We start from the raw sequence: 11,193 nt of genomic DNA, 5'->3' as shown, positions 1-11,193 counted from the left end.
TTACTGAGAGATTTCTAGAATTCAAGAAACCAACAGACGCAGCAATTGTGCGACAAATCCCATAACTACATGACGACGGTTGTACAGCCGTATTAGCTCCTTAGAGACATTGCGAATACCAATCGTTGCTATATTTGCCTAAAAATAACGTCAGTTACATTTTCACCTTGGTGACCTAACCGAATCTCTTTCAAACAGCGCGTAAGACTCACAAGTTCCTGAAGAGCAACATGCTGCACCTGTAAACCCTTGACCCCCACATTGCCCATATAGAGACGCACAATTTCCGCTCGTGGCCGCCGTTGTAGTAGTTTGAGCCGCTCGCGAGGTTGTGGTCTTAGTTGTGGTAGTTGGCGTGCTAGTTCCTGTACTGATAACGGGCCAGTCACTAGGCCAATCCAAAACATTCCACCCAAAGTACGTTGCCGCTTGATTTGTTCCTTGGTTGTTATTTACTAGGTTCGTAATCAAAGTGTTAGAGACTGATAGTATTGCTCATGTACAGGACATACATATGGTGACTTACCGTAATGGTAGTATAATACGGAGCCGACTCCAGGGACATCTATGACACCCCCGTGGCCTGGTGCATAAACATAGTCGTGGCTTTCGAGAATGGTGGTTCCACCGCTGGATTTGCAATCTACACCGTTTTTGTCTTTCTATATATTCATGCCGGACAATCGTTAGGGATATTGTAGTGCAAGATTGAATGAGAATTCTGGTGGAGATATATTGCAAATATAATGACAATTGAGAGAATCCATATCGCAATAATCTGCGGCGGGATTCGAAGGAGACTTACAAAACCACCTGTAGCAGATGTGGACCGACAAACTCTCATATGATATTCTGTTCCTGCCGCGGGCCTTGGGACCAACTGGCAGCAATTTCCCCAGGAAGTGAATAAATAGTAATACCCAGACCTATAATAAATAAAAGCACCTTCCATTGCGCCGTTTCCGAAAGAAGTCCAAGCAATCTGATATGACGACGTTCCAGCTGTTTTCAATAAACCACTGTCCATTTTGACTTAGTATATATCACCCCAGAAACTGCCGAATGCCATGTAAAAGTCATTCCCGACCTTGACTATGTTGGAGTCAATCGCATTGTAGGCACTCCCAGTCTTGGAAGAAACACCTGTAGCTCCGTGATCAACCCAAGATCCCGGATCCATAGTAGAAGAAGTTGCGACACCGATTGCAGAGTTCTGGGAGCCAAAAGAGCTGACAGAATAGTATAGATAATAAACTCCATTGTTATAAATGATATCTGGGGCCTATGTTCGAACTAGTTATTAGCATATTTCTCCCAAGTCCCCAGCAGCTCGCCTAGCCAGTCAGTTTGTGCTTTAATCCCACTCACCCAGAGATCAACTCCAGAAAATCCACTAATTTTAGACCCACCAGGTAAAGCTTGACCTAGGTATGTCCAAGGGCCAGCAATGCTTGAGGCAGATGCAATCGAAATGAAGTTATTTGTAGAAAACCTGTAAAACTTTCCGTCTGAGGTTCGACGAATAACTGCTGGGTCGTGAGTTCCGCAGTCACCACTACAAGCCCCAGGGTTGGCATAAGCTGCTGAGACCAGCCCCGCGAAGGAGACAAGAAAGGTTACCGCAACTTTTAACAACATTTTAACTACAATATTATGAAATCTGAGACCTTCAGTCTGTAATGATATTCACGGTTTATGCTTCAACATTTATACTAAAAGGGACACTAGAATTTCTAAACTCATATCTATCTTACGGCCCGGGGTCCCGCCCGGATATAAAGAGCCCGGTGGTGATTGTAGTTTGATTAGCCTCGGTCCGCTCGTTTCGCTGCCCCAGATCCATAAAACTAAAACTTGGGGATCCTGAGTCGGTAACAACGTTAGCGCAAGTTCGGAGCGATACTCCGTTTTCAGGGCCCTTCAAGTTCCTACGGGAAATTATTTGTCCGCGAGGACTATAAAACACATAAACCAGTAACTTTCAATAACTTCTAGAAATTGCACTGCTGGTCAACTGCGTAATATCCTCACAAATGGGTTTTCATGCTTTTGGATAACATGAAACAGACTAACATGTATTCCGTAGAACCAGACCTTAAGCTAAAATATCGTAGAGTACGGAGTATCAATGTGATCCGAAACTATAAGTTGTGTTGCCGTGAGTTATTTTGACTAGGGCATTTGAACATCTGTGGGTCCTGAGCTATAACCCAAGTTTCTGCATGAAAGGCGAAAGAGTAGAACCAAGGTAACAGCTCCGGCTGTGGGCATCCGAACCTTGTTTTATGGGTTACAATATTATAATTCTAGCCTCTCGTCTTAATGGCACCAGCAACTATTCCCAGTTCTAATTATCTAATCAAATAACTTCTATGATGATAGATAATTAACCATATCATATCCGCAAGTTTTGTTCTATCTTTCAAGAATCAACAGCTGGCAAGAACTAAAACCAGAAAAACACGCCCAGTTGCCATCTAAAACCCTAGCACATCCGGGTAATCTTGAAAAATTTGGTTATGAGACTGGATCTCGTAAGGGACGTACCTGGATGCGTCAGATACAACACATAATAGTCTCAAAAATGCAACATCCTTTTGTCTAGACCAACCAAACCTTCGATGGTCAACTTCGATAGGAGGGAAGCCACCAAATATATCACCACGCCAGGTATATGGAATACCAAAGGAAGTTAGCGCAAAATTGCTTCTCGTTAAAACGGCTGGTCTGTGCGTGCCAGAATGCTCATTTCGTTCGCTCGCTCGCAGCGAATGTAAATGCAATGGATCCGGATCGTGCGATATCTTTCACACGTGTGATCGACAGATCCGTAGGTTACACGGGTATTTAAACGTCAATGCAACACGTACAAGTCAACTCTGAAAGTATAAAACTAGATCCTGGGCAACCATAAATCCAAAGTTTAAAAACATGATACGATCGTAGTCATTCCGGATAGATAAATCCAACTTTAAGATGAATATAAATATATTATTGTGATATAAACGTACACTAGGTCTCTAGAGATTACAAGATTACCATTACAAAATACATCGACCAAACACCCTGGCCATATATAAACCGGCCTATCCGAACACCTCTAGAATATCAAAGTTTCCGGCATTTTGTTGTTACCTAAAATCTCTGCTGAGATTTTTGTGATTGCTGGAAAGTAAGGCGGTAATTTCGGATTAGCACGGCAACTGTTTTGTGGCACGATACGCTTTAGCGACGTGGCCTATACGTATACACTGGTGCCTTTGTCGAAGTTGTCGTCTTGGTAGTAGAAGTACTCTTCGTACATTTTTTAGTGCTTGTGACAAAGGTCTTCGTCGTAGTAGTCTTCACATATGCCTGGACGGATGTCTTCTTTGTTGTGGTAGGTGCGGGGTATTTCGAAGTCTTGCTTCGGGTACATGGCTTGGATGTTGTCTGAGACTGCTTGGTGGTCGTCCTGGTACTTGTTCCGTATGGTTTTCCCGTCGACGTCTTGACAGTTGACGGTGTGTAGTAAACCGGCGTCGTGCTAGTGCCATACCCATGTGACGTCTTAGACGAGAGGGTGGATGTTGTTGTCGTTGTAGATCCTGTGCTAGATGGTTTTTCTGTCGTAGGTGACTCTGTCGTCGTAGGCCCAGTCGTAGTCGGAGACTCGGTTGTAGTAGAAGCTGAGGCTGTAGTTGTAGAGTCTGTCGTAGTTGTTGTGGAGTCTGTCGTAGTCGCCGTGGAGCCCGTCGTAGTCGTTGTAGAGTCTGTTGTAGTTGTTGTGGAGTCCGTTGTAGTCGTCGTAGAGTCTGTTGTAGTCGTCGTAGAGTCTGTTGCTGTGGTGGTCAACTCCGTTGTAGTGGTTGATTCTGAAGACGAGGTCGTGATTGTCGAATCCGTGGTCGTGGAAGACGTGGTTGTGGTTGTAGATCCTGTGGTTGTTGTGGAAGACGTAGATTCCGTTGTGGTCGTAGAAGACGTGGACTCCGTTGTGGTTGTGGAAGACTCTGTTGTAGTGGAAGAAGTGGTCGAAGATGTAGTTGTAGTAGACGAATCTGTCGTCGTGGGTGATGAAGTCGAAGACGACGTAGTGGAGGTTGAGGTTGTGGTCGTAGAGGACGAAGTTGTAGTCGTTCCGGATGGGCGGTGAATGCAATAGTAGTAGCCTTTTTTTTTTTTTTTTTGTTAGCTTTCATAGATACCCAAGTATTCCAGCACTTATATAGATGAGTGCTGAGGTGCAGAAACGACAAAGATAAATTACCTAACCAGAAGGCCGAACAATCGCTTTCTTCGAGGGCAGGGTTGAGTGCAAGAAGTTCTTCCAGAGTAATGCCGTGATTTGTTGCAAATACTGAACAGTATTCACCGGTCTTTGCGATATCCCAAGAGTCACAATCAGCAGGGAAGCCTTCCTGAGTAGGAGATGGGAGGCCAGTGCTTGATGTCGTGGAAGAAGTGCTGGTGGTCGTCGTTGAGCTGGTGGTCGTCGTGGATCCCTTTTCAAATTAGCTATATGACAATCACGAAGTTGTCTTGCGGAGGAGAATTAACTTACAGAGACGCCAATACAGGCGTAGTAATTCAGCCAAAGATTCGCACAAGATTGTCCCACGGCAGGGTTCCAGGTGATGATATTCTGGTACGTTACTCCATTACCGGCACCGGCCGCAAGAATTTCACAGTTATCGTTATCCTTAACGAGATGCCAAAGAGTACAATCCGGCGCGACGCCTGGCTGGGTCTGGGCTGGGGGTTCGGGGAAAGTAGTGCCAAAAGGCAGCGCTGTGGTGGTTGAAGGAGGAGCGGTGGTAGAAGACCCGGATCCTGAATCGACACCGACACACAACCATGTATTGGCCCAGATATTCGAACATCCATTGCGAGCTGCCTCGTTCCATTCTTCTAATTGTGTCTGTGTTACGGTTCCTTGTGATTCTTCAACAATCTTAGCGCAGCTGTCTCCTGCGTTGATAAAATGCCATTGATTGCATTCGGGGACGATTGCAAGATGTGTCTCTCCGGGGGGCGCGGTTGAAGTAACAGCGAATGGCATCGTAGTTGTACTAGGTGAAGCGGTAGAAGTCGGGTCAGGAATGACGGTCCCCTCCAAGTTACTCTTACATCTATCGATATAATCGACGCCATTCTCGTTAACATCTCTCGACGCCGACGTTGCCTCCCTGTATTATTCAATTAGTCAATCTATAACTTTTATTATGAAATCAATGATAAGAACGAGCTTACCAAAGCATGATACCGCCAAAATTACTTTGGGGTTGAACATATTCCCGGATAGCTTCTAGATCCGTCTGAGATGTGTAATCAGCGCTGGAGGGTGATGCTAACAACCCGAGGAACCACTTGCAGTTTCCGTTCGGGTTGTTCGAGGCTAGCGAATTCCATTTATTGAAATTATCCTTTTGGGCATCTGCATCTCCCTTAACAAGATTGGAAGGACGGCAGCTTGGGTTGTTATAGAATTGGACGAAGATCAAATCAATGGACACAGTATCGAGCGTCTTGCCAAGGGTAGCATCAGGGTATATGCATTGCGGAGCAGCCGTCAAAAGGAAAGAATCGGTGGACTGTGAGAATTTGTCTCTGAGCATTTGAGCAAATATGGCGTATATTGCGCCGTTGTTTCCTTTGCTTGCTCCTGTCTCAAGGTCAAGATCGAAACCATCCACTACAGCATCGCCAAACGGACGAGGAAGGGACCAGCTCGGATCTTTAGGTCCAAAAGCGCTCCAGATATCATCGGCGGCATCCTGGGCCTCGGACACGGTGCTGAGATAGTAGGAGTTCTCAGGAGCGCCTCCTCCGATACTGAGAAGAATCTTTTTCCCTTTGGTTTTACAATACGGGATGTCTTCTTGGAGATATGGGCAGTTGTAGACGTAATTTGTGCCTGGGGAAGCGGGTGCGAAGCCTTAAAGCGACCATAACTGTTAGTTTCATTTACATCATATATATAGGCTAAAATATAAGCATGGTTTAATCAATATACCTTGGTTTCCGAAATTCGTTTCGATAACTCCTCCTAGACCGGTATTTCGGAACTTTGTGACGAAGCCAATGCTAATGTACTGGATAGATGTAGAATCACAAAACTCTCGCAAACGATTTTGGTTCGATCTGAGTTTCAGGCTAACGTTAGTAAACCGAACAACGAATAATGAGTCTTGCTAAATCGATATATAAAAATACCCTTGGCCGTAATAAACAACAATATCAGTAGCAGCGTAGGCATCAACGGCCCATGAAGAAATCAAAGTGACTAGGCCTGTGGCCAACAAGCTAAAAGGACTGGACGGCCGCATTGTGCCAAAATAGGTTTTATCGAAGTGGTGTTAGTATTGATTACGCTATAGGTATTTCCAGATGGTTTCAATATTGTATATAAGAAACTAGAATAGGGAAAGAAAGGGCAAAGAAACAGTAAAGAGAGTGTAAGTAGATTGAACTATCTACGAAAGTAAAATGAGCGTGGTATCGTTTCCCGTGAAGGAAGTCGATATACTAAAATCAGGTAGAGAACGTTGAACGAGCGTGCGTTGCAACTGTTCAAAAGCCATCACCCTGAGGAGACCCCGTAACCTTATATCATCCGTCCATCCCCTTCAGCTGGCCAGACGAGAGCGGGAACGGTCAGGAGAGAGGACCCTTGTGCATGCACATCTGGACAGACCGCGCGCACAAATACAATTGACCTGGCGTGTCCCCATCGTTGGTCGGATTCGCCAGGCTAACTGCATGCTATGGGCCAAAATGGAATTGGCAGCTGCCATAACACGTCGAAAATTATCACAGACGCCACCAGGGGAAATTAAAAAAAAAACACCCCCCGGCTAACGCATGTTCTTGAGGGTGCCCAATAAAGGTCAATTGGCACGAGTAACTCGTCGATGTATCTTTAGAATCTGGGCCCCAACTGAGAGGTTATTGGTTGGAGTACTGTGACTACATCTAGATAGCCATTTACAGCAGAATAATCCACAGCACGGACGGTATCATCGGCAAGAATCATTTACGTTTGCATGTATTTACTTATGCAGCATCAAGTCTAGGTCTGTGTGTGATATACTCCGTACACAGCAGATAGATAGCGCGGTGCGGTACTTGTAGGGCTGAAGGCTGAGGGTGAGGTTTCATTCTGGAACGGGGAGTCCAGAAAAGGCAGCATTCGGCGAACCACAAAAAGTTACACCAATCGCCCCACAGCTTGGCTTGGCTGGATTGGCTGGATGAATTCTGCTCCAGACAGGGGATTTTGGGCAAGAAGCTTGAATTAAAATTCAAAAGTGTACCTGAATTCATTGAAGGGTGTCTTTTCTCGAAATGCGCAAACGGCTTCCAGGCATAAAAAGGGGTCCGGAGCCTGGAATGCACTGCCATTGCATAGATGCATATCATTATATATAAATTCACAGTGAATAAAGCAATAAAAGAAATATTCGAACAAAGAAAATAGTCACTTACGATAGATACTTAAGTACGTATACTTGTATATGTATACCGGGAGGAATCAATTCGAGGCTAATTGCTAGAACCCTTGCCTTGCCGGAGAGTAGTATGCTGACCCGCAGTGCACGTAGAGTGACACAGGGCGGGAGGGCTCCATAAGATTAATAAAAAACAACATCAATATGGAAGAAGCGACCCTCATTGACTTGTTTCATATTTGATCAAATCAACCGCTTAGGAACCTAACTAGTAAATGCTTCTATAACATTAACAGGTAGCTAGCTGGTTCTTCCGACGCGGTATCGATATCCTTCTAATGTTAATGGCTGACCGTGTGGGAATAAAATACAACATATCAACACATAACTACGAATACCCCGAATTCAAGCCCCTTTTTCCTGGCCTGGACCATGCATGCCGTGAAGCGCTTTGTGTGCCGGTCCTTTCTTCTCACCACCGAAATTGACATGTTCTCGCCTGTTCGAAATTGGCGTAATTAAGACAAGTACTGGTATGTACTACATAGTACTAGCTGAAACCGACTATATTTCCTCTGAGAATTAGAAAATATTAAATGGTATGCTAGTCCTAGTCTCTAGTACACACAATTGTGAATGTGAAATTTTCAAATGCCTCCTACAATCGAGGACACAGCTTATCAGGACTCAAAGTGAGCCCACATTTGTGTTTTCTTCATTCATTGGTCACATTTTCCTGGATGCCACAAACGGATCTGATATCGGGTCGCAATCGCTCTTGGCAGTGATAGTGCGTTTTGTTCAGGACAAACATGTCAGAGGTATGTACTACGCAAGTACTTCTTTGTTACGTGGACCCAAAAGTGAAAATATGTGTCGGCCGACGGCAATCAACTAGCCCGTCAAGGAACGTAGTAATTTTAAAGGCCTGAATGGATCGAGATATCTTGAAAGTTAATTAACTTAAAAAGGGATCCGTGCGAAGCCCTCGCTGCAGCCAGGTCCATTTGAATACGAGCCGTGGCGCAAGACAAGTGCGAGCTGATTCAGCTTTAACCCATTTGATGACCGTCTGGATTCGAGGCTAAAGCACTACTACTGCGTATGTAAGTACTAGGAAATATATATACTAGTATATATTTACAGTGCGCATGCATCCGGACGGAGCAGCAAACCTAACAACAGGTCGCCCAGACTCGAGGCTAGCGACAAGTGCCCCAATTAGCCGAGTATAAGTACGTCCTAGAGAAGGCTAGTTAGTTCGATGTTCCTGTTTAGCTTTCCCCCCCTACGTCTAGCAATTCCGAATGGCTACTGAGTAAACTCCTAGCAGGACAAGCTTGCAAGGCTGAAGTTATTCTGCTTAGGCCAAAGCTTATCCAGATTCTGGTATCGATTTGGCTCCTACCTGGGTGAGACACCTCAGAACCCGTCTCTGACTCCCCGCTCGAGAAGTACCCAGGTACTATTGAAGCTTTGAGGGACGTGCGCGATGTGTGGCGCTCACTTCTTAGTGGTATGCTAGCTTACAAAAACCCACAGCCGGCAGCTCCTCAGCTCACATTTTGATATTCCCACCTTCAGCACAGCGCTCCTGCCTCAAGTGCTTCTGTTCTGACTTTCCTCCAACCATTGTTATGCGCTCGAGTTGATAATTGCCCAATATGCCGTTCGACCAGCTTCCTCTAGAGATTCTGCTCTGCATCGTCAGAGACCACGGTTTGACAAAGGCTGATATATTTCGCTTAATATTGACGTCCGAATATCTCCATCAAACTTTAAGGCCCCTCCTCTTTCGCCAGCTATCTTATGGTTATCTTCATCGATCCCACCGTAACGACAGTCTCTTGAGACTCGGCTTACATGGTTTCGGTTTCCCTGACCGCTCGATTGATACTGATTATGACTCTGATCCAAATCATTCCCTGCTCGGGTCCCTCAAGAATGGTTGGATACAATCGAGTGATCTTGAACATGTCAGGGAGCTCTGCCTTTACTCGGACATCGATTATCTAGGCACTAATACGTCCATAATAAAACTACTCGAGCAACTCGGAGGGAAGCTCAAAGGATTAGCGTCCGTGTCCCTCTATCTTTTGCGAGGTTCGTCCGAGAGTCTTCATAGCACCTGCCTGCATTACTTTCCAACTTAGACATTTAGCTGAATATCGGAATGCTTTGAAGGCCCCCACATGCCAACCATTTTCGAGGATACCCAAGAGCGCATAGATCACATATTTCAACTGCTTGAGGATTTGACGACGCGAAAGGTCCGGTTCGAGCTGGTCACCGACGCAATTCAATGCCTAGAGTTAACCTCCAAGTCGGAAATATTGGTTCTCGACACATTATACATCGATGCTACGTTTAGTCACCGGCATTTGATTGAAAAATGGCAAGAGGATATCAAGCAATTCACCAATTTAACCCACCTCGCATACAAAAGAATGAGTCCCTGGGCTGCCACAAATAGCCAGGATATAGGTGAACACCACCTCTGTGACGATTTCCCAAACTTGAGGGTTATCCGATTGATATGCTCTCCGGATTTTAAGGCATTACCTCGATCAGTCCGTGAAGTGTACATCGATATTGGAGAGACGGATCAAATAACACACAACTGCTTCCCGCTCATCACGACTCTTCCACACCTTGAAGTTCTCTTCGCATTGAATCGTCAAAACACGCTCCCAAGATATCACGGCAATCCTCTACAGACACCCCGTCTTCCCGGTACAGCAACGAAGTCTTTAAGAAAGATTCATGCGGAAATGCCAAGGTGCGATGAAAAATTGATGTTTTTCCCACCTGGGGTGATAGAAACTATTGCTAGTTGCAATCCCAGACTCGAGAATATCTTCCTACCATTCTTATCCGCCTACGATATCTCAAAACTCATGAACTGTGAATGCACAAACACACTTCGAACACTTGAGATTCAGAGTTCTATTTGTAGGACAATAATGAGGGAATCTAGTTTCGACGTTTCTCATCTGGTAAAACTATTCACCGGACCTGGGCTCCCAAACTTGGAAGTTCTCAAGTGGGCGATAGGTGGCAAGCCAGAAATGGCGGTTGACCAAGAACTCATTTCAGCATTGTTTCCAAGGGATGCTAAAGGTCGACGCCGCCACAACCTCCAACTTCTTGCCGTCGAAAGTCGTCTACCGCCCCCACAGAGCTTGTACGTTTTATCAGGAATTGTAAATTGGAAAGAGCTTCTAGAACACCGACAGGTCCTCCGGAGGGCATGCTATAGAGAGCCACATAATGAAACATCCCTCAAAGAGTTGATTAAACCTGTGCGATTAGTCTTTGAAGGTATTGACCAGAGCGAAGTCGACCAAGGGGTTGAGTTTCCATACGAGTGCCCAAGGACTGTTGTTATCGATCACATCGGACTGTCGGGAAGGGAAAGAGAATACCTTCGGCAATGGAGAAAGGCTGGTGGATCCGAAGGAGTGACTGAAGAAGGGGAGAATGAAGGACTAGTATTTGATTTTAGGAAATCTGTTTTTGAGGAGCTTTATTTCTTTGACCTACCACGGATGAAATCAATGGTCATTGAAGACACAAAGCTATCTGATAAGGACGTTGTTACCCGAAATCTGGTTTGAAATATTTGATTATTACTAGTAATACATAGGAGATTAAAACTGAACGAAGGTGTGGGCGACGGTATTAAGGTCTTAACAAAGGAAATTATCCTAAAAAAGTTATGAACTGGTGTGAATCAAGATGATGCGAAGAAAATGGTTGGCGT

General features: G+C 45.1%; 4 protein-coding genes across 4 annotated transcripts; 1 reads left to right on the top strand and 3 right to left on the bottom strand.

The window, feature by feature from the left end:
* Positions 1 to 100: 100 nt before the first annotated feature.
* AOL_s00079g61 (uncharacterized protein) lies at positions 101 to 1,027 on the bottom strand (the record flags this gene model as incomplete). Its single annotated transcript, XM_011123936.1, has 4 exons — positions 101 to 138; positions 213 to 455; positions 527 to 662; positions 806 to 1,027. 4 exons carry the CDS (start codon positions 1,025 to 1,027, stop codon positions 101 to 103), a joined length of 639 nt encoding a protein of 212 aa, XP_011122238.1.
* Positions 1,028 to 1,033: 6 nt separating this feature from the next.
* Positions 1,034 to 1,638, bottom strand: AOL_s00079g60 (uncharacterized protein; the record flags this gene model as incomplete). Its single annotated transcript, XM_011123935.1, has 2 exons — positions 1,034 to 1,282; positions 1,369 to 1,638. 2 exons carry the CDS (start codon positions 1,636 to 1,638, stop codon positions 1,034 to 1,036), a joined length of 519 nt encoding a protein of 172 aa, XP_011122237.1.
* A 1,587-nt stretch (positions 1,639 to 3,225) lies between these two features.
* On the bottom strand, positions 3,226 to 6,308 carry AOL_s00079g59 (uncharacterized protein; the record flags this gene model as incomplete). Its single annotated transcript, XM_011123934.1, has 6 exons — positions 3,226 to 4,151; positions 4,250 to 4,484; positions 4,544 to 5,168; positions 5,233 to 5,917; positions 5,996 to 6,123; positions 6,196 to 6,308. 6 exons carry the CDS (start codon positions 6,306 to 6,308, stop codon positions 3,226 to 3,228), a joined length of 2,712 nt encoding a protein of 903 aa, XP_011122236.1.
* Positions 6,309 to 9,094: 2,786 nt separating this feature from the next.
* On the top strand, positions 9,095 to 11,047 carry AOL_s00079g58 (uncharacterized protein; the record flags this gene model as incomplete). Its single annotated transcript, XM_011123933.1, has 2 exons — positions 9,095 to 9,533; positions 9,615 to 11,047. 2 exons carry the CDS (start codon positions 9,095 to 9,097, stop codon positions 11,045 to 11,047), a joined length of 1,872 nt encoding a protein of 623 aa, XP_011122235.1.
* Positions 11,048 to 11,193: the final 146 nt, after the last annotated feature.

Source organism: Orbilia oligospora (genome assembly GCF_000225545.1).
Source record: "Orbilia oligospora ATCC 24927 unplaced genomic scaffold scaffold00079, whole genome shotgun sequence".
Classification (NCBI taxonomy): Eukaryota; Fungi; Ascomycota; class Orbiliomycetes; order Orbiliales; family Orbiliaceae; genus Orbilia; species Orbilia oligospora.
This window is presented reverse-complemented; position numbering and strand designations above follow the sequence as displayed.